The sequence below is a fragment of the Chironomus tepperi genome, unplaced genomic scaffold, assembly GCF_022539635.2.
Source record: "Chironomus tepperi strain 1889 unplaced genomic scaffold, CSIRO-AGI_Ctep_v1 contig_84, whole genome shotgun sequence".
Taxonomy (NCBI): Eukaryota; Metazoa; Arthropoda; class Insecta; order Diptera; family Chironomidae; genus Chironomus; species Chironomus tepperi.
The window spans coordinates 471136-494975 of record NW_027226206.1 but is presented as its reverse complement, the minus strand read 5'-3'; the positions used below and the strand labels follow the sequence as shown (position 1 = coordinate 494975).

Below are 23840 nucleotides of genomic sequence, written 5' to 3'. Positions count from 1 at the left end.
AATTTGTATCCCCAACAATATTGTGCCTTAAAAATCAAGCACAAAAAAAAAATAAGAGAGAAGATAAAGAAAAAGTAGTCGTGTCGTCCTACTGGTTGTTGTGCACACACAATTTCTTTCAGTTCCTTACAATTCACGCGAACGAACGAACAATTCGACTGAGTAGCAAGATCACTTTTTCCTCTAAAGTGAATCGATTACTGAATATTTTTACAAAAAAAGTAACTTCAATTTGGTGTGAAAAAATTTATTTTTACTGTATTTGATCACAAAATTTTATACAGCCTTAGTTAATCGTGAGATTTTGATGTGAATGGATTGAGAAGAAATATACACAAAAGAATACAGCATAAGTGCAGTTAATTGGTGCAGTGAAATTCCATTGAATGATAGTGAGAGTAAATAAATAATCAATAGCTGAATTGAATTGAATGGAAGTAAATTTTGACATGCAATGATAATTAATTATTAGTGAAATTAAGTATTTCTTTGGATACCTCTCATCAGACCCCTTGTAAAATGGATAAATCGAAAGCGAAAAAAGGTAGGAATTTTGGACATAACTTCTTCTATCTATGCGACTATTTATTTAATTATCATATTACAAACTCAAAACACACGCAATCGAAAAGAGCTTGAATGATATCAATTAGCATAGCTATGATAAGAAGTAATGGATATGAATTGGGGGAAAAGTAGTTAAAAAAGCATTCAAAAATAAGACAAGCACAAAGTCATCATGACATATCTCTTATTTTTTTTCTGCGTTCGATTAAATGAATGTGTCTATAAATATATTTTCTTTACTGTGAGCCGCTTTTGACTTGAAAATATTTTTAGCGCATTTTCTCATTCGAGCGTTGCATATCCTTAATCACTTTGACTAATTTAATTTTCATTCATCTGTTCAGCTGTGGTGCATTAATTTATGGTAGTTTTTACGTTAATGTCCATGGGCGTATTCAGGGGGGTTGCAGGGGTGTGAAACACACTCTCCCCTTTTTGGATAAAAAATTCTTCAAAGTTTGCTAGGGTTTTTCGTGAAAAAATCCTAAAACCCTTCTAAAATTTTGCGATTCATAACACAAAATTTCGCGCCTTTGACCCTGCTTGGAAATTGATTCGCCTTCTTTCACTCCCCTTTTCAAAACTGCAAAAAAAAAACACTTTGGCTACACCCATGTTACTATCTGGAACACTACTACTTAATTGGCTGGGACGCGGGGGTCCATTGCCACGTTTCGAGAACGTCTTTAGACAGCTCTATCTTTCAGTAACTTCTGCTAGTTCGGGATATTGAGAACTATTAACTTTCCCAGGATTAAATGAACAGTAACTTCATTTATAAAAGCAGAATTCGAAGTCGAATTGAATTTTGACTAGAGTAGTGCAGAGTTGACAAGATTCCTGGAATAGGATTCAACTGGAATCCAAACATACTCCAAAGTCCAACTCCAGTGAATCATAAAATTTCTTAATAAGTATGTCCCGAACAGCACATCATGTTCACTAGGGACACTGCTTCGACGCCGTACAAACAGACATTGTCACTAAATTCCATCCGGATGAAATTAATTTTGTTCGTATGAATGATCCTACTGTTCTAGTTGAAAGTTTGTCTTTGTATCGGAAGAAATAATTTTGGGTAATGTCTTGGTAATGACAATAAGACCCTAAGTTGCCATCACGGCATCGTGACAGCGGATTTCGATCCATTTTGACAGCAACTTGTACTACTCTGCTAGGGTGATTTTCTTATTATTTTCCATCAATTTCCCTTCTTCACCCTTCTTTCCTTAAATTTTCCTCTTGTGTTAAACTAGTTTTGGACACATTTATAGGGATCCTTAAATTTTAATTTATCCTTTCTCCTAGAATTCAAGAATTTTCTAGAAAAGTTTTCATTTATAGTAAAATTTTCCCGCCAGAAAGGAAGGTAATCTGATTAAAACAATGGAAATTCTGAGAATTAAATTCCCAAGCCAGCCCAAACAAATCGCTATCACGACAACATTGTCAGTAATTATGCGCACCAATTAGCAAAACTCTGATAACTTCTCAACAAGCTTTTCTTTCTCTTTCATTCCTATCGTTAATTTTAAGTTTTTCTTCTCTGCAAATTAAATGAAAAGATTCTCATTTGTGTGTATATGTGTGTCTTACAGTTAGCATGAAAACTCATCTTGAAATTTTTTTTTGTTATTTAAAATTAAAATTAGGCAAAAGTTTATTCAACTGATAACAGCACATGTGTGTATATACTTGTGTGGATGTTGAGCTATTTACAAGAAAAACTTTTTTTTATTTTTCTGCACTGTTGATTTTCCCTGTTTTCGTATTCGTGAGACTTGACGACTATTAATAAGTATTTTTTCATCTATCTACATTTACGTATATGTGGGTAGCAAAATGATGCATCACATTAAATCTAAAAATCTGACTACCGCTCATCATTCACAATTTTTCATTCTTTTCCTTGGACTGTGAATTTGTACACACGAGAAATATGAAGAAAAAAATTTTCATTGAGCTTTGGAAGTAACAATGTATATAAGCATTTAATTTTAAGCATATATTATGTCATCCAGTCATCATTACAAAATTGTTATTATCTTATTATGCATTAGTAATCACACTATTGTGTGAAATGATTGTAAGCTACAAATTAGTGTAAACAGAATAATGTTTATAAATAAAGGTGGTGAGGCGCGTTTTCGGTGAACATTATTCATTGACGAGAGATTTCTTATTTACCTTCCAATATTTACTTCAAACGCACGTGATAGATTTGTTATTTTGGTAATTTATGCTCTAGCAATTTGTAACGAATTTTTGAAATTTAAATCTCATGGAATTTTCAAAAGTTTAGTCATCTCGGAATTTGCTTTGAAAATTTTCGAAAAATTCAATTAATTTAATTTACAATGGAATTTAGATAGTAAGAAGATACAAAACATTAATAGATTGTTAACATACAAAGGTACAACAACGAGTTCAAAGATACCGTGAGTATTTAATTAAAATAATGCTAATTGAATTGCATACAAAATTTCTTGGAAAATTTCTCAATATTTTGTAGCATAACTTCATATCTGATCATGCAATTCATGCTCTAAAATATTCATGAATTAAGAATTAAGTAATATTAATTTACCAAGCAAATTGACATTGCTTTAATTAAATCTTAAATTCATCGATGTCAAAGATCAATTAATGACATCCAGCTTCGTACAATCCAAATTAATTGGGATGAGAATAGCTTGAGAAATATGTTCATTACACAATCATCCACCTCGAAATAGTACAAATGATAAAAAGTAAGCCCTAAAAAATTTACACAATATAATGCTAAAGATGTTTTCAAGAACAACTACTGCCACACATTATCACGCAGAAGAAAATTACAATAATATGGAAAACTGTTTGCTCGCCAAAAAAATTTAATGCCTGTTTATTTTTAAAATTACGATGTTGTCGTATAATACAAATTGCTATTGAGTAGTACACATACTGTATTTGCCGTATGTTTGATAAGATTCCTACTAAACTTTCATCACTCATTCAGGCTTGAGCATTTGATTTATTTAGTAATTTTTTTCGGCATTCATCGCTGTTTTATGCTCTTCAGTTAACTATCAGACGAAAGATTGTGTAATTGATTCACGAACGTGAAGAAGAATTCTATAAAAAATAATAAACAGATTTCCTCTCGTCAGTATGTATGTCAGACGCTTAATATTATACACACATGTGCGTGCGTCTGTTTATAAAAAATCTCATCACTGAGTTAATTTTTATTGTCATGACCTTGGTATCGGGAAGTAATGAACTGGAAAATTAAGCTCACAAGCCCCAATCAATGAGCACTTAAAGATTGCTGTTTTTTTTTTGGCAAAAAAATATCGAATAATTTATAGCCTTGACATTTTTCTTTCTTCTCCTTTTGAACTATTTATATGTGTGAATAAAATTTGCTTCTTTTTTCTTTACTCACCTACTTGCCTACCTCCTGCGATCTATACATCATCATCGTTGTCGTCATACGTCCCTATGAAAATATATAAATGCTCTCATAATGCGGAATAAATAATTTTTTTTTTCGTACTCGTGTCGTAGAGGCTTGATCAGTGTTGAATTCTGGGAATTTCCTTTAATTACATTGTATTATCTTGAATATTGATATAGAGCTACCATATGAATTCGTCATGAAAGCATTCCATTTTTGGTGGAATTTGAGTATTAAATGCGATAATATTGATAAGCATGATCGATACACATTGCAATGTTGTTAACACGTGTTGACGATAAAATGGCTTGGGGGTGGTCTGACGTCACCCCGTCATACCTTAAAAGGTTCCTGAAGCTGGCTCTATCATTGGCTACCGCTTGGCAATTAACAATCTTAAGCTGTGATAATATCACTCTATCGACAGCTTCTTTCCATAAGTTATTTAGCCTACGCGCGTCATTTTGATGCAGGGATGATTTCGAGGTCAATTTTTTTGGTCCTCACTTATTTGTCGAAGTTCTTTAATTTGCTAGGGATTTCCCAAATCTCTCTAAAACTTCTATCTAATTTTTCTGCTTGACTTCTGGATACGCTCCTGTCGTAATTAATGGCTCTCTATAGACCATTTCGGTGACAAAAACTAAGATTTGCGCGAAACTCGAGATTAGAATCTAGTGATATCCGATAAGTAGTAGAAACCACAGAAAATAAGATGATGCAATAATCATGCAATCCACATTGCTGCCGCATTGTTTTGATCGGCAAAAAATGCCGGCAATTACATTTAAGAATATTATCCCTTATCTACGCGCCATCACCATATATACACTAACAACACTGGTATTTTCAAAAATACGACAAAGTAGTAAATCATGAATATAATGAGTCACAAGTCTCTCCCTCTCAAGTAGAGCAAATTTCTTATTCTTCGTACATTTTCGTACTATTGCTAAGCGTCTCAAAACCATCGACTCATGAACGATAAACTTAATTTATTTAAATTTACCTATTTTATGCATGCATGAATTATTAATTGAGACATTAAATCAATAATTCAATGCATCAATGATTAAGTACAATTGAAAAATGAATGAGATTAGGTAATAAGCTCCACAATATTTGAGCATAAAAATCCTAGTAAAGAGAACAGAAGAAAACGTTTATTTCCCCAAAAATAAAGTTCGATATAAAAAGAATTTTTTTGAAATTTGTTTGGCTTCGCAAAAAGATTTAGACTTGAAGAAAAAGCAGTTAGTGAATACTATCAGAAGTGAAAGGAAGAAAAATTTGATTGAAGGACAAAAAATCATAAAAATTTAGCCATTTATAATCCACAAAGAGCAATAAAGACGTAATCAAACGCTTGAGTCACGTGGATAGTACTATAATAGGCAACTCGCAGAACAATTAAATGACTTAAATACCTTGTTGTACGTGTCTGTTATCATATAGCCTCCAATTTAACGGTGAATCGCAGGCAACCTCGGCAAGGAACGAAGTTATTATTCGGCAATTGATAAGAGAAAAATAAATTTACGCAAATAAATTGAACTATTACGTTGAGTGAGACTTTAGTAGCAATTGGACATTCCATATAATATGTTATAAGAAAGTATTAAGGTAGAATTAATGTGAGATTAAGTCTAATGTGATAATTGTTGTGATAATTCTTATTAACATATTATAATACATAATCTTGGGCACAATACAGTCGCATCTCATCGATAAAAAATGATCTATTTATATTTGAGTGTCTTAAATTGCTATGGTAATGAATTTATTAATAAAGGTTGTAACTGAGGTTATAACTATAATGACCTTTGATGTCCCAATTTTTTTTTTTACTATTTTTTTCTAGCTCCCACTCTCACAGCTATTTTATATTTATGAGAATGAGAAATAGAAACAAATAAATATGAAGTAGAAATAAAGAAGAAATAATTTTTCTTTTCTTTTATTTTTAGTGCCCCTACCGAGTGCTTCTGAATCGGAGCAACAGACGGTATTAGAAAAGGAGACTGTAGAAAAAATTCTTCAGGTGTCAGGTGAAGAGAAATTTGATACTCAAAGTGTCCACAGTGAAAGTGATAATGAAGGTGTAAGTACAATCATTGAGTCGGTGGATGTTGTTGATAAAGTTATCAATAAAGTTGGAGATGACGTTGTAAAAATCATATCATCAAATGATGCCGATTGTAAAAAACTCTTAGAGACTGATATTGACAAAATAGGAGAAGAAGTGATTGAAATTCTTAGAGAAAAGTCAGTGGAACGTGATGAAAATTTAAAAATTTCCCTTGATGATGCAACAAGTAAAAATATAGAAGGGAATGTTGACACAATTGAAGCTGAAAAAAGTGAGACAGAAAAAATTATTGAAGAAAAATCTGAGAAAATTGACGACGAGAAAATAATTGAAAATTTGCATGAGGAAAAAGTAGAACAGTCAACCGCAGTCGAAGAAAAAGAATCCTCAGAAAAAACAGTCGATGAAAAAATTGTGTCAGAGGAAGTTGAAGCTCCAAAAGTTGAGTCCGAGGATAAACAGAAGGAAACATTAATTGACGAGGATTTATTGCCAAAAGAAGCTGTTGCTAGTTTTAATGCTGAGCAAAATAAGCCACCAGTGCCAATTCAAACATATTTGTGGGAAGATATTAAAAGGGCAAAGGAACAAGTAAGTGATGATCATGTATGTAACCCATTGGTACCGTTCCTCGCACATGTAACCGTCCAATATCATAAATTCACTTTGTGTGTACTTACCATTTTTATTTCTCTTTTTCTTCCTGTTTATTATTTTATTATTTTAATACATTTGATTATAATTTTCAAACAAAATTGACATTATTAATTTAGGGTGGATATCCATGGACACACATATATAAGAGGCCTTTAGGTGAAAACGAAGAACCAGAAGTTATATTAACATACGATCGCTCACCAAAATCAGGTCGACGTAGTCAACCTGAAACACCGAAATCTCAGAAAAAAGTTCGCATTCAAGATGAAGTAGAGACATGCGAAGAAAAAATTGAATTACCAACAGAGGAATCAAAAGAAGAAGAAGAAGTTCAAGACGAAACAGAATCACAAGACACAGCAGTTGAAGAAACCACAGACAGTTTACAAGCTGAAACAGCAAGTGTTGACGTAAAGAAATCACCAAAAAGCATTTTAAAGAAATCACAAAAACTTCTTGATAACATCAAACCAAACACATCAAAATTCGATTCCGATTCATTGAAAAGGAAAATTAAATCACCACTTCAAAAAATTAAGAAGATGGCTGATCAACAAATATCAAAAGTCAAAGCAAAGTCTTCGATAAAGAAAATTCCAGTTGGTAAGGATGAAATTGTATTAAACGAAAAAGTTGAAATCTTAAAATTAAAAGAATCGCCAAAATCACACCACCGAGAACTGCCAGCATTTATTGTCAAACAAGACAGTGATGATACAATTGACATCGTTGAACTTGAGCAGTCACCATCTGAAAATCGTAAACAACGGCTGATTGAAAGCGGAATTGTAACACCAGATGAGATCATAAATTTACCCGTAAGTACAGTTAATAATACTCAAGAACCTAATTCATGCAAAAAATCAGATAATGAAGAATCTCATGACCACGACCATAAACATAATGATAAGGAAATGTCACCAACAACAGTTAGTATTCATAAAAGAAAGGAACACATTTATGAGGAAATCGATGACTTCGTTTCGAAAATTGCATTTGACACAGAACATGTTGACCGGGTCACTTTCGAAGACGATAAAAATCCTCATGACGCTAATCTCTCAAAACAAGACAACATTACGGATCCAATGTTTGATGAATTCTCACGTGAGATGAATAAAAAAATAAGGAAATCATTGACGTCACAAGATGATTCGATTAAACGCGAATTGGTTAAGAGAAATCCTAAAATTGAGGAGTTAGATAAGCAAATCTCTGATGATTATAAAGAAGAGCAAATAGGAGATTTTGATGATATTGATGTTCATATTAAAAATCCTCGTAAATTAGCTCCGTTATCATCAGTTGACTCCACAAGGTCTCATGATGAACCAGATTCAACTAAGAAGCACGTCCATAAACATAGTGGAAAGGAAATGTCACCAACTACAGTCATAATTCATAAGAAAAATGAAAACATTTATGAGGAAATTGACGATTTTATTGCAAAAATTGCATTTGATCCTGAAAATGTCGAACGAGTTAGATGCGTTGATGAGAAAAATCCTCATGATATTGACCTCGAAAAGCATGACAACATTTCAGATCCCATATTCGATGAATTTTCGCGTGAAATGAACAAACAAATTAGGAAATCTTTGTCTCACGATGATTCAGCTAGACAAGAAATTGCGAAGAAAATCCCAAAGATCAAGGATTTAGAAAAACAATTATCAATAGAATCCACTCATTCAAATCATGAACCTTATGTCCATAAACATGATGATAAAGAAATGTCACCAACAACAGTAATAATTCACAAGAGAAAAGAAAGCATTGTTGAGGAAATGGATGACGTTGTCGCAAGAATTGCATCTGATTCTGAAAATGTCGAGCGTGTTACTTATGAAGAAGAGAATCCTCATGATGCTGAGCTAGCTAAACAGGATAATGTTTCTGATCCAATGTTTGATGAATTTTCATGCGAAATGAACAGAAAAATCAGAAAATCATTTTCACATGATCATGACGATACAATCAGACAGGAAATTGCAAAGAAAATCCCAAAGATCAAGGATCTAGAAAAGCAGATGTCAACAGAATCGACTCATTCAAATCATGAGCCTTATGTCCATAAACATGATGACAAAGAAATGTCACCAACAGCAGTGATAATTCACAAAAGAAAAGAGAGTCTAGTTGAGGAAATTGACGATGTTGTCGCAAGACTTGCATCTGATTCCGAAAATGTCGAGCGTGTTACTTATGAAGAAGAGAACCCCCATGATGCTGAAAAACAAGACAATGTCTCGGATCCAATGTTTGATGAATTTTCATGTGAAATGAACAGAAAAATCAGAAAATCATTTTCACATGACCACGACGATACAATCAGACAGGAAATTGCAAAGAAAATCCCTAAAATCAAGGATCTAGAAAAGCAAATGTCGACAGAATCAACTCATTCGAATCATGAACCATATGTCCATAAACATGATGATAAAGAAATGTCACCAACAGCAGTAATAATTCATAATAGAAAAGAAAGTATTGTAGAGGAAATTGATGACGTCGTCGCTAAAATTGCATTTGATTCTGAGAATGTAGAACGTGCTACTTATGAAGAAAAGAATCCCCATGACGCTAAGCTCTCTAAACAAGACAATGTCTCTGATCCAATGTTTGATGAATTCTCACGTGAGCTGAATAAGAAGATAAGAAGCTCATTAAACTCTCAAGATGACTCGATTAGACAAGAATTGATAAGAAGAGTCCCCAAAATTGAAGAACTTGAAAAGCAATTATCAGATGAGGATAGAGAGGTGAAAATTGAAGAAGTAGATGACATTGAAGTTGTCATGAGAAGTTCTCATCTATTAGCACCAATTTCATCAATCGATTCCACGTCATCTGATGAAGATCGTAGAGCACAGCTGTCGATTGTTGCCGAGGAAAGTGAAACAAGTGACAGCTTGATAAAAAAGAAATCATTTGAGACAGAACCATCTGTTGATATACATGACGTAGAAAGTTTGAAAAATGATGAATCTGACGTGAGTACATTGATTGATGATGTCAAAGTCGAAGTAAAATCTCCAAAGAAGGAAGATGAATCTCCAGAAAAAGATATTAGGGAAGATGTAGATATAAAAGATAATGAAGCTCCTGCACCAATTAAAATTAATCCCAAGTGGTCCAAGATGAGGTAAATTTTGTAAATGTGCTGATTTTTTTGCGAGTTTGTTTTTTGCATGAAACGGTTTTTTATATTTTAAATTTTGCTAATAATTTTTTGACCAATTTTTGTAATTTTGTTTGATTTTTGTGATGATTTTTCCCTTAACCTCCCATGCTTTTTCTCGATTTAATTACAGAAAAATTATGCAGGATCGAAGAATATTGAGAGGAGAGTGTAAGCTTAAATACTACATTACCCAATGCTTCCCAATCATTAACAATTCACGCTCGTACTTATAAGTTTTACAATATTTACTTGATTGAAAATTTGTACATTTTCTTTTTTTTTTTGCTTTACTCTACTAACACTCAATAAAAATATAAAAGAAAAACCTTTTTCCTGAATTTTTTTTTTAATTTTTTGTGTATTTGTATTTTATAAGAAGAAAATTTGTTCATTCATTCACCGCATGGTGAGAGAAAATGAGAATTTTCTTCTTTTGAGAAAGTGAAAAACCATATAGACAGACAAATGTATAATTGTAATTCGGAAATTCTCATAATATATATCAGAATGCAAGTTATTGTATTATCTAGAGTTTTGAAGGTAAACGCATTTTCTCAAGGCGATAGACTTGTGCAAAGCAAATGTTTTTCTGTTTACTGTAGGCTTGTGCAAATGATATTGTTTTTGTTCAAATGAATAATAAATTTCGTCATGACATTTTTCAAGTTATGTTTTTATCATTCAAATTATGTTCATTCAAAAACAACTTTGATAATATAATTTTGTGGAGATCATAATATTAATAATTCAGCTTTGGGGTTATTCACTTATGACGTCTTTAGTTGGTCATCTTTTGATTACTGAAAGACAAATTTTGAGAACTAATACCCCAGTTATTTCTTCTTTGTACCCAGTCAGAGACCGCTTTTAGGTACCGTAGTGGTATTTCTGTACCATGGAAGCATGTTCTTTGCCTGTTAGGGATAAAATAGATGGAATATGATAAAGTATATATCTCTAGAGTAAAGCCTTATAAAGTCTTAAAAAGTATAGCGAAGCACCAAATTCCCAAATGATTTATAATATTCTCGTAACGTCAAGCTCCAATTATAATACATATGAAAGCCATACTTAGTTTATATAGACTTAATTTCAATTTTATATTCTTTCTATTACCTATTTTAAGCCACTTAGGTTGGGTTTTGCGAAGTCTTACTTGATTCCTTACTTCGCTGGTCGTACAGATCAGTTGTGATCCATGACCAACAGAAGTCACCTGAAGCTGGTTTTATAACTGGCTTCCATATGCCAATTTCCGATACCAAGCGCAATACTATCTCTATCGACAGCTTTGTCTCAACAAATCTCTCTCTCACAAATCTCAAGTTTGAGATTGGGAAGTTCTAGTCTCGGTCTTGAGAATCCTTAAACTTAGGCAACCGATAGAGTAACCGACTTTTATCAGTATAAAACTTAATAGTTATTTCTTGGTTGTATTAAAATATTTCAATGATCACTTGTGAGTAAGGTCTGAGTTGGTGTAACTAGAACAGCGAAAAAGCATCCGAATCCAACTAGACTTTCCTTGGGATTGTAACCGTGTCGTTAGAACGGTAGTCCAACGCTCTAACCACATGCTCTGAGCATCACTTCTTTAGGATTTGTGGTTTGTGATCCATCTTTAGGAGGAACATGGTCGGTATGTTTAGTAAAAATGCTCAATTTTCTGATATATTCCTTCACCTGATTCGCGTCCCTTATAGGGTCTTGAATTATTACTTAAAAATAGACGTCATTTGTAAATGACCCCCCTTCGATTTGTCAAGAAGTTGCGTATGGCATGTAAATATATAGTGCTTGAAGCTCTTACGATTTTTGATAGCATTCAAAACGTAGTAAAATGTTTTTTTGAGCAATGCTGCTTAAAATGTGATGATAAAGCAACCGAAAAGATATTTTTGCGCTTTTCATGAGTCTGAAAGAAAACAGAGATTCTTTTTTCTATAGCTCTACATCAGCGACGATGAAATAGAGAAGGAGAGAGAGAAAAACAGGAAAAATTTCATAAATGCTAAAAACTCTCAATTTCAAGGGGAAAATTATAAATTTAGCTTTTTGCAGTTCTTTTAGTATCTTTCGAAATCCGTGTATGTGAAGATCGATCATTTTACGAAAAATATATTAATAAAATTTTTTCAGTTATTTTTATTTCCTTTATATATATTTTTTCTTTTTTGCTCGTTCCTATCGATTTAAACGCAGAATATTTTCGGAACCATAAATTATCAATACATTCGATGAATACAATAAAAAAGTTTATTTAAAAAATTGTGCAACTGTAGAAGTTAAAACAAAAAAGAATTAAGAAGAAGACTTCAAAAAAAAACTTGGGATTTTCATATTTTTTTTTTTTCATCCTAAGAAGCTTTCTCCTTTGAAGTGGTGAAAAGTCTATAAATAGAAACTAAATACTTCTAATATATTGAACGGATTATAATAAATAAGAAAACTATAAATCGAAAATCTTACATAATAATTCAAAATTTTCATAAGACTTCAAAATTAAGTGATAAATTTAAATAAAAACGGAATCAAAAATATAAATTTCTGTGACTTAAAAAGAAATTCGTCGCTAAAAATAAAATACAAAAAAAGAAGAGAGATAACGAGAGTATTTTGTCGTTTTTTTAAATGACATCACGCTTTAGATCGTCGTCCCTAGGTGCAGTTCCCCATCAAAAACCCCTTTCACGTTCACGAGCTGAAAGCTCAGCAGCTTCTCCATTAGAAGTTCGGTGTGCATGTCAATTCTTTCAAAGTGATTCCCTTATACCTGAACGAATAAATCCAATTGGATCACGACCGCCGTCAAGAGTTGATTCAACTAGTGATCGACCTGTTTATTGTTCTAAACATAATATATTTGAGGAAGATCATATTGAGACTATAGAAGAAGAAAATTTATCGGGAAGTTTATTAAGTTTTGGTAAAAATTCAGTGCCAGATTATTATGCGGATACGAATGTTACATATCACATACCGACAACAAATGAAACGTTTCAATCAATAGATAAAGAGTATCATCCTCCACAAATTCCACAATACGTTGTGCCAACATCAACATCCGATATTTTTCAACAGCCATTAAATTTCGTTCATCATCCATTAAGTTTTGATGATCGACATATACCGCCGATTGAAATTGAAACATTTAGAGCTGATTTTCCTATTATTAATATAAATGAGAATTCTAATCATATAGTTAATCCTATAAGTAGTAATAATAATAAGGTTCATCCTCTTAAAGGACAATTTAGTAGTCAAAAAAGTTTAGATAGATATTCCACATCGACCTTACTTGCTAAATATCGTCAAAAATCGCACTCACAAGCACCTTCATTACATGGTTCATCAACTGACATAAGAATGCTTCCACGTATGCAAAAAACTGTTAGTTTCGATTATGTCAAATCATCTCCAGCACATGCTGCAGTATCAAATGCAAATCCGAATTATGATCAATACCATAGAATGTCTCCAATGGTTTTTCCTGTACGCGAACGAATAACTAAAATGGACAGAATGAGTGCAACTCGGTAAGATTAATCTGCCTCAGAAGAAAGTACTTGTCCTATAACTGTACACATTGCCTATGATTTGTTTGCAATTCTAAAAACGCTTTTTTGTGAAAATATATAAGATCATTAAAATATTTGCTTACGAAACAGCACAAAAATTTCCCTTTTTTGCTTTCATGTTCTAATTTATTTCTTTCCCATACATATTTCAGTGATCATGAATATGAGCCAATAGGCGAACCGATGCTTGACGAAAACGAACCGATGGATGACTCACAATCGAATGATAAACAAAAACGAAAGAACTCGGATCCATTAGAACAAGGAAATGAGAAAAAGTTATTGAGGTCACCATCTGATGAAAGTGAGGATAACATAAGCGCACAAGATTTTCAAGATCAAATTGAAAATCGATTCTTTAGGAAGGAAATTGAGCCAATATCGGATAATGAAGATCATGTACATGAAGAGGACATTTTTGAGGAAGCTGTCATTATTGATGAAGAGCCTGTTGCACGTGAAGTGCCAAAGAAAAAGAGCTTTATGGAAAGTGCACAGAATTCAGGCAAGAATATCCAAAAGAAAATTTCGTCAATCAAAACATCTTTAAATAACAAGATCAAGAAGAAGCCAAAAGAAAAGCCAGTCGCTGTTGAAGTTGCTCATGTTGAAAAGGAGGAAGAGCCACAAGTTGATGAAAATGTCGTCGAGGAGAAGGAAGCTGTTGAGTCAATCACCATTAATGTTCAAGAGGCTGAAGAAGAAGCTTCTAAATCTAAGAAATCCAAAATGTCAAAATTGACACAAAATATTAAGAAGCCAACAATGCCAAAGTTCAATAAACCTCAATTTAAGAAGCCACAAATGCCAAAGATGCCCGACTTGAAAGTCGCTGAAAGATTTGGTAATCTTCGTAAATTAGGCAGAAGTAAATCAATGAAGGAAACAACGAAGGAATCATCAAATGGCGATTCCACTTCCTTAAATACCCCAGAAGTTGCATCTGCAGAGCCATCAACCAAGAAAAAGTTTGATTTTGGAACTTATCCACGTCTCATAAGAGATAAATTTAAGCGTCCAAAATTACCAGAACGTAGTGATGCAAGCATGATTTCCGAATCACCTGCACCCGATGAAGATTTTAATAGAGTCACACAAAATTTTGCACAACGTGGACCTGTTGCTTCAAGATGGCCAGAATATATTGAAGAAGAAAGTGGAAAGTATCAACATTTTGACAGTGAAAGTGATTTGGATAGAGATCGTATGGAATTTGAGCGTGAAGAAGTTCGACACTTAATGACAGATGAGCAACGCCAACTCGATGATATGGATAGAGAAAATTTCCAAATTCACTTGATGGCGCAACAAGAGAAATTCCGTAAGCCATACATTGAAAGACAAGGATCAGATGTTGCATCAGAAGATGATAAGTTAATGTGGAGTGGAGCACTCAACAAGAATGTAAAGGAAGACGAAGAAGAATTTGAGCAGAATGCTCTTCGCTTTGACGAAGATTACAAGTTCAATTTAGAGGCTTACAATACCCAAAATTTGAATCGTTCATCCACACCTCAAACAAATCAAGAAACACAAAGTTCAGGCAGTTCCGGTGTACGACGAAGAGGAGGATTTTTAGATGATGATGACGAGTACTTCCTGCGCGAACAAAGAGTTACAAATAAAGTTGGTGCTGCTGGAGATTATCTCGATTCAGCTATCAAAGAAGGTCTTGGCACATCCAATGATAATGCATTAACACAAATTGGAAGCTATGATGATGAAATTGAAGCAGATCATCATGAGATGTCACCAGAAAAGCCAACACGATCATTAAAACGTAAGAAGAAGAGCAAGCCACAAGAACCAGAAGATGAAAACATTCAGAATGAGCAGGTTGCATTTGATTTTTACAAGACATATCCACCACACCGACCAACACGAAATAAGAAGTCAATTAGTATGGAACCAGATGAAGATGTTAATTTTGAGCAAGATATTCCTGATGATTCATCTGACATTCTTGATGAGAATGAAATGGGAACATTCAAAGGAATTGAACATCCTGATTTAGCATATTTACAAGACGATTTTGATAATGAACTTGATTTTAATGCACCACAATTGCCAGTTCCTCCAACACCACCACGAAGAAGGAAGAAGAAAATTCATGGATTACAGCCACATGGATTTATGTCACTTAGAAATGAGCATAAACAGAAGCCACTACCTGTTGAAGATGACAATGAGGTAAGTTGTCCTAAATTAAGACTTAAAAGCATTCAAACTTACTACTTTTTCATTCCATAGATAATTGTGTACCGTCAAGAACACAATTTCATTCCATTAGCACAGGAAGAACGCTATACGACGCCAACACCCACACCAAGACGAACACGTTCACGTTCACGCTCTCAAGTTTCAGCATATACATTAGATGACGCCGAATCATTCAAGAAAGATTCAGTTGATGAATTCAATAACATTATTGTCCACGACAACAAGGAAAACGAGTAAGTGGATATACTGTATACTGAAAATAAATATCAGTGATAGATAAAGAAGTTTTAAGACACTGATATATATTTTCTCTAAAATGTTGGCAATCTCAATATAAATGCTTATGTCACCATTTTATTAATATCTTTAGCTATGCAGTAATAAAGAAGGAAACTCCTCCAAAGGCAGCAGTGAGACGAAAGCGATCAACAAAATCTCTGGGTGATAAACAATTTGCAACGCTGCCATTGATGCCACGTAGAAGTGATCATGAATTAGCACCACCACGTCCTCCAAGAAATTATAGCACAATTGCTCATGAAAAGCCTGCTAAGCCCGATAAGCCGCCAAGAAGAAAGTCTGCAGGCAGTTTGGTTGAAATTTCAAAGTGAGTAGCTTTATGACTTGATTGGTAATTGAATATTAATTTTGTAATTTTTCTTTAGAACTATAAAAGATGATGATTATGAGGAAATATTGGATACAAGTGCTCAAGAAAGTCGACTTTCACAAAGACTTCAATCGGGACATGTAATTAATAAGATGAAAGACCGTAAGCTAGTAAACACATTTCCAATATGTCAGCTATTTCATTAAGATTTTTTATAGGTCCACTTCCACCACCTCCACGTCCTAAACGAGAGAACAAAAAGCCAAGAAGAGACACTAATAATGATGACGATAAATTTGACAATAATGAAGGAGGTGCTGAAAGAATTACTGAACCATTAACAGTCAGCATTGATACAACGGAAATGACAGTAGAAAGAGAACCTGCACTTTTATTAGAATCAGCTCAAACAGAAGCTATCAAGGAACAACCAATAAATGATGAATTAAAGGTTGACAAGTACTTACCAAGACAAGAATCAGATTTCTCTGAACCAGAAAGACCAATAGAAGTTGAGGTATCTACACAAACTGATCCACTTCCTTATGATGAGTTCGCGATGGATGACGAAGACGAGGATGTAGATATTGAGGAATTCATAGGATCCGATGGTAAAATTAAAACTTTAGAAGACATTTTAAAAGAGGAACAAGAAGCTGAAATAGAAAGAGCAAGACAATTGGCAGAAGCTGAAAATTTATCAAAAGGTATTCAAAGATTTAGAGAAACAAGCCAAAGATCACTTTCGGAACATACAAGGACATCAAGATCCTTAAGTCGACCAATCACTCCATCAGGTAATTTAAAATTTAATTCAATAGAATTGATTATTAATTCTGTGACATCTTCTAGCTGTCGTTGTTGAGAGGAAAAAGTCATCTCCAATTGTATTTGATAGACAAGAACAAATGTTGACTGAAGCTGGTCTATTTATTCATCCCATCACTTACGATGATTTCGGTATTCCACCAATTGAAGGAGAGCAGCAACCTGTTGAAGATCATCAGCCAGCAGTAGAACAAAGAGAAGAGCTATTAGATGTCAATAACAATTTACAGGCAGAATTAAATGCACGATTAGAAGAAAGTTTAACAAGTGCAAGCCCCGAACCTGATTATGACGAAATTATTAAGCAAGCTCAATTAAAATATGGTGACGATGAAGGAGATGATGAATTAGATGCTGAAATGCAAAGAAAAATTGAAGAAATGATTGAATCAGTCATGAATACTGCACGTGAGGAAGCTGAATGGATAAAGGAATCCAGGGAAAATGTTACAGAAGAAAAGATCAGTAATATACCTGATGAAGTCATTGAAGAGCCTATCACAAAAGTTGAAAAAGTTGCTGAAGAATCAAAACCACAACCAGTTACTGAAATATTCGATGAAGCACCACCTTTACCACCTCCTAGACGTAAATCAAACATCGATGAATCAATATTAAGAAGAGAATTCAATATTGATGAAGATTTTCTTACTAAAGAGCCACCACTACCGCCCGTACCTACTATTCCTACAGAAGAAAAATCTGAAACTATTGAGGAACCAATTGAAACTATTGAGGAACCAATTGAAGCTATTGAGGAACCAATTAAAACTATTGAGGAACCAATTGAAGTTATTGAAGAACCAATTGTTGTCGAACAATCAATTCAGACTGAAGAAATATTGACTAATGGTGAACCAGCAACAGAAGAAGCTGATATCGATAAAGTTGATGACGAAAATGATATTGGAATTTCAGTAGATATTGAACAATCAGAAACACAAGAAGAGATCAAAGAAGAACCAGTTAATGAATCACGACTTGTAATTTCACAAACAGTTTCAGAAGACCGACCATCTAGTCCATTCCCAAGTAGGATACATCTGGCAAGCTTAGAAATTGATAATCTTAGTGTTACTTCCTTACAAGCAGGTCGAATTACAGCATCGGAAATCGATAGTAATTCAATCGTCACTAATGAGTTTGAGGCAAAATCAACAACCTTGCCTGGACAGACTGTTCAAATAGAACTTCCACCAGGATTAATTGATGAGATTGTTGAAAGAGTTAGGAATGCTGATCGTGCTGAAATGCAATTAATATTAGCCGAGCAACAGAAAATGGTTGAAGAAGATCGTAAATATGCTGAAGATCAACGAATTGCTGAATTAGAACAAAAAATGTTAGAGGAACAAAAAACTGCAGAATTGGAACGAAAAACTTTAGAGGAACAGAAAATTAAAGAATTAGAAAGGAGACTTGCCGAAGAACAAAAGATTGCTGAGCTGGAAAGAAGGTTAGCTGAAGAACAAAAGATTGCTGAATTGGAACGAAAATTAGCTGAAGAACAAAAGATTGCTGAATTGGAACGTAAATTAGCCGAAGAACAAAGGATTGCTGATCTAGAACGTAAATTAGCCGAAGAACAAAGAATAGCAGAACTAGAAAGGAAATTAGCTGAAGAACAAAGGATTGCGGAGCTAGAACGGAAGTTAGTAGAAGAGCATAGAATAAAAGAACTCGAAAGGAAGTTGGCAGAAGAAAGGAGAATCGCTGAGTTAGAAAGAAGAATTGCAGAAGAGCAGAGAAAGATTGCTGAAGAGAAAAGATTTGCTTCAAATGAGCCACCAATGACACAGGAAGTTCATAAAGAAACTGAAAAAATTCCTGAAACTAAATCCGACGAAATTAATCCACCAGAAAGACCTCCACTGCCTGAAGATTATCATCAAACATCATCACAAATCCCACAAACATTTTATCAATTGAGAGACTTTTCAGAAGAAGACAATAAAGCACCACATCATCCAACTCATCATCGTCGCCGAAAGCATCAACCAAAGAAAAAGGATTCAACTTCAGATGATGATTATCAAAAAGATCAAAAGGATCAACGACCAAGAAGTCGAGCTGGTCCATCAAATGACACATCTGTAGCTTCATTAGGTGGACAATTTTTGAGAGCTTGTGGAAATTCCTTAGTTGATTCTGGAAATCAATTGATGGAAATTTTACGTGCAAGCAGCAAAGATGAAAATTACCACGATTTACATGTTGCCTTAATTATATTAATTGTTATTATTGCTGGATTGTGCTTAATGGGTACAGGAGATAAGTCAGTACATCACCATCATTGGGATTTCTTTAATCCACCAGAAAATCAAGGTCGTTAGTTATTTTATTTTTACATTTATATACTCTTTAAGAATAATGTATAAAATCATTAGTTATCTTTTGTAATCGTTTCTATTTGTTTAAAGGATCGACACTTTGTTCTTTCATTTCTTTTTTTTTCTTTTGAGTGCTGCATTTGTTTCTCCTTTCTATGTTTCTTGTAAACATACATACTAATTGTTGCTTTTATTATTTTTCTTTTGTGATCGAACATATCTTTGAAACAAAGGTCTAATAAATCTATTAAAGTTTGTATGTTGTACTTATTTTATCACTTGAATCAATAAAATTAAAAAAATACAATTCAAAAATCTATTTAAAATTCATTTTTGAACTTTGATTCTTTTTTCAGCTAATAAATGATGGTTTGTTATTTTCTCGAACTAAAAACCAAGATCCAGTAATGTTCATGTCATTTCACCTACTTAAACATCAAGATCCAGTGAGATCCTTTTATGAATTTCATCATTCATTATTTAACGGATTTTTAAAATTCAAACTTTTTAATGTTAAAACAAATTCAAATTTTGTCCATTAAACAGTGTAGAAACATTGTAAAACAATGAAAAACATTCTTGATTTTGATAACAAAAATGAAAACTGTTAATTTTAGTATTTATGCGTTGATTTGAAACTTTTAAATGCACAGAAACATAATAACTCAATATAACTGTATTATTAAAACAATCCTAAGCTTTCTAGTATGTCTAGATACAAAATTTTTATCATCAGTCTAATAATCGAAAATTTTCATTTTTGTAAGCAAAAACATCACATTTTTTTCATTGTTTTACAGCGTTTTTCAATGTTTCTTCATTGTTTTCTGAACAGAATTTGAATTTGTCGTAATCGTTAAAAAGTTCGAATTATGAAAATCCGTTAAATGCTGAAATCATAAATTTGTTGTATGGTGATTTGGAACTCACTGGATCTTGTTTTTTAACCGAAGAAATGACTTGAATCCTACTGGATCTTGTTAATAAATCAGGAAGTGATGAGTAACTCATCAGAAATGAAAAATTCTTACAAATGTATTTAAAATACTTAATATTTATTTCTCATGTATATAAAAAATTCTCTTTTTAATTCTATTCATCTTTTCATTGCATAATTAATTATTGCTCTTCTTCTTTGGGAGTAATTTCCGGAGCACCAAGTTGTCTAGCCGGAAAATAAGGTACAATATCATCATCAGGTTCAACTTCTTCATCTTTCGTTAAGTAAAATTGTTGATCATGATTTTGAGATTCAATTGTAGTAAAATAATCGGAGTTTTTGACGTCTTCAAGCCAGGAAGCACATTTATCTTGCGAACCCAACGGACTTAACATTATCTCATCATTATTATTATTGAGTGCATCTTCTGTAAATAAAAATAAATTTTAATTAAGTCAATGGATATAGCATAAAGTAATTATTACCTGTTAGATTCTCAAACTGTGAAAAATCCATAATATTATAAAGTTCGGAATTCTCGCAAGCTTTTACAAAATTTTCCGTTATATTTTTAACATCTAGCTTTTCAGAGTGGACGGAGCTTTTTTCATCATCAATTGTAGACATAACTTCTTCCTTTATCTCAATATTTTCAACAGTTGAGACTGAGCCATTCAAATCTTCTTCTGGTTCTTGCTTAATGCAAATTTCATTTACTTCAGGCACAATAGCATTATCATTATTTGATGACACATCAGTTTTGCCATCCAAATTCTCATCATCGCTCATTACTTCCTCTTTGATTTTTATATTTTCATAGTTGGAAGTGTCAGGCTCATTGTTATCACTCTTTGAATCCTTTCTCGTACGTTTCGACTGGTTGTCATCCTTAACTGGACTGTCACTTTTGCGTTTAAATAAATTATCAACATCCTGAAGCAACTTGAACTGTGGTTTAGCATGTATTACTTTAAGTTTACATATTTTACCGTCAGCTTCTTGATTTGTACTTTTTTCAGTCTTATTTTTCACTTTATTATCACTTGATTTACTTTTTGAACTTTCAACTGCCTTAACTGTCTTAACTGCCTTTATATTATTTTTCGGAGCATTCACTTTTTTATTAGCAGCTGCTGCCTTTGTATCCTTTTTCGGTACTTTTGAATTTTCAGCAGTAGCTTTTTCTTTATTACTAGATGTTTGTGCTTTCGATGAACCTGACGACTTCTCTGAGCTTTTAGCACTAGAATTATCACAGCTTTTATTTCCCGAATCACTCACACTTTTATTAGACTCATCAGCCCATTTGACAGATTTTTTACTCCCATTTCCTGATTTTCCACTTTCAGATTGTTTGGAGGAAGTACTTGCCTGCTCATCAAACTCTCGTTTGTTGTAATCCGCAATTTGTTGCTGTCTAATCTTAAAATTCGAAACTTTGTCTGGTTTATCTACATTTTGATCCTGTTCCTTTTGAATATTTCGTTCACGTTCTTGTCTTTCCTCATTTTGTTTTAACAATAAATGCTCTTGTCTTTTACGACGCTCTTCTTCTTGTCTTCTTTGTTCTTCTTTCTGCTTCATTAATCGATGCTCTCGATAACTACTTGCTACTGGCACATCTGGGACAATTTGCCGTGAGGTACTAGGAATTTGTCGTGAGATACTTGGAATTTGTGGACGTGGTTGTGAATACGGAGGCACTGGATACATACTTTGATTAAAAATATAGCCAGATCCTAAAGTGCTTTGATTTCGGAATATTGGTCTTGGCTGTGGTGAATTTAACAACTGGAATTGTGGTTGCAGATTATGTGTAGTCATTCCGAAGGTTTGTACAGGAGTTCTCCATGGTGGTTGTGGTGGCGGCATAAATTGTTGCTGATAATACCCATATGGCATGTTAACAGGATGTTGAAAATTTGGTATCATATTAACATTCATGTTGCTAGTAACTGCAGGAATTTCACGTGGCATCTGCCAATTAATTTCCACTGGTCTTTCTTGTCGAACTTCTGGTTGTAAAATTGGTACTGGATCTTCCTCGTCTGAGCTTAGTATGTTAAGTTCCTCATCTTCCTAAAAAAAATAAAACAAATTGAAACCTAGTTAGTGACTAGTAGTTTGATGTATTCAAATTACCTAACTCAAGCCATTAATTTAATAAATTTGTTTCTCAAATACATTATTCCACTTCTTAAGCTTTAAAATTAATTTAAATTAATAATTTGTAAAATCACGTGTCTTATCAAATTTTTTTATGATTTTCGAAAAATAATTGACATCGAATTTACAACGTTTTTTCAAAAATATTTGAAAATCGAAAATCCGTTAAAAGAAAAAAAACAAGCAATTTAAAGTGCATAATTAACAGGAATATCGCAAATTAGTGCAATATTGCAACATGTATGCATGCAATATTGTGTAACATGTAATTTTAATATAATACTTACTGCTGACACTAATGCATAATAATGCTTTTTGGCTATTATTAAGAGATTCTCTAATTCCTTCAGATCATTCATTTTTAAGTCATCTGGACAACAATGGAACACGTCACGTGCCGTTTCAAGGAGCATCTCATATTTTTTGTTGAACTTAATTAATATGTTGCTATAAAAAACAAAACAATTTTAATTAAAAATTTATAAATTATTAAGATTTAAATAAGAATAAGTACTTACTGAACATCCTGATTGCAGGCAAACTCCTGATAAACATCCTTCAGTTTTGCTCTATATCGTTCGGCTTCCGATTCCTCGTACATTATTAAAAATTAAAATGATAAGATCTAAAAAATAAAAATAAACATAAATAAACCGATAAACAAAAAAAAAATTTAAAAACATTACCGTTTCAACAGTAATAGATAGCAAGATTAGTATGTCAATCTATATCTTGAGGTCAAAGTCGGCTCCGGTCTTGTATGGAAAAGTCGACTTCGAGCTCTGATAAAATTGATTACTCAACACATTTGTTGAATTCATTAAAATAATATAAGGCACATCAACAACAAATATTCGATTAATCCCCAAAAGAAGAGTCTCAACTGTACATTCGAATGATGTAGACATAGCAAATTTCAGGAAAAAAAATTATTGAATTCAAAGCACATATTCATATGACATTAAATTCGGTGGATATTGAAGATTTCTTAAGGAAAAACCAATTATTTTAAATATTTATTTAACTTACTTACTTTAAGGCAATTCGATATCACAAATTAAAATAATTAATAATTTCTTCTTCTCAAGCTTTCAATGATTACTATTTAAATTTCGAATTTTCGAATTACCTTAATTTATTCGAAATTAAATTTTGAATTTTAGAAATCCGTTAAATGAATTTTATTTTCTGTAATATAAATAATTCAGATAAAATGTTCATGGTATTGCTGA

At 32.9% G+C, this 23840-nt stretch overlaps 2 protein-coding genes and 1 long non-coding RNA gene across 8 annotated transcripts; 1 reads left to right on the top strand and 2 right to left on the bottom strand.

Annotated features, from left to right (window-relative positions):
• Window positions 1–264: 264 nt before the first annotated feature.
• LOC139085805 (titin) lies at window positions 265–19735 on the top strand. Of its 3 annotated transcripts, none has more exons than XM_070633966.1 (9): window positions 265–544; window positions 5974–6701; window positions 6869–9897; window positions 13667–15704; window positions 15765–15967; window positions 16105–16341; window positions 16400–16506; window positions 16563–17141; window positions 17197–19735. In XM_070633966.1, exons 1-9 carry the CDS (start codon window positions 520–522, stop codon window positions 19503–19505), a joined length of 9255 nt encoding a protein of 3084 aa, XP_070490067.1. In that variant the 5' UTR covers window positions 265–519; the 3' UTR covers window positions 19506–19735. The 3 variants fall into 3 exon arrangements, with proteins under 3 accessions (XP_070490067.1, XP_070490066.1, XP_070490068.1); XM_070633965.1 differs by lacking the exon at window positions 265–544 and adding an exon at window positions 5306–5777; XM_070633967.1 differs by lacking the exon at window positions 265–544 and adding an exon at window positions 5307–5777 and having other exon boundaries at window positions 5974–6686.
• On the bottom strand, window positions 3192–4401 carry LOC139085807 (uncharacterized). The gene is made up of 3 exons (XR_011543952.1): window positions 4106–4401; window positions 3995–4048; window positions 3192–3681 (listed from the first exon to the last, which is right to left on the bottom strand). It is a non-coding gene; the product is annotated as an uncharacterized lncRNA (long non-coding RNA).
• Window positions 19736–20536: 801 nt separating the features above from the next.
• Window positions 20537–23795, bottom strand: LOC139085824 (uncharacterized). 4 transcript variants are annotated; one of them, XM_070633991.1, is made up of 5 exons: window positions 23642–23795; window positions 23127–23233; window positions 22896–23055; window positions 20928–22521; window positions 20537–20869 (listed from the first exon to the last, which is right to left on the bottom strand). In XM_070633991.1, the coding sequence occupies exons 2-5, from the start codon at window positions 23207–23209 to the stop codon at window positions 20622–20624; spliced, it is 2085 nt and encodes a 694-aa protein (XP_070490092.1). In that variant the 5' UTR covers window positions 23210–23233; window positions 23642–23795; the 3' UTR covers window positions 20537–20621. The 4 variants fall into 4 exon arrangements, with proteins under 4 accessions (XP_070490092.1, XP_070490093.1, XP_070490094.1 ...); XM_070633992.1 differs by having other exon boundaries at window positions 23638–23653; XM_070633993.1 differs by lacking the exon at window positions 23642–23795 and adding an exon at window positions 23295–23311.
• Window positions 23796–23840: the final 45 nt, after the last annotated feature.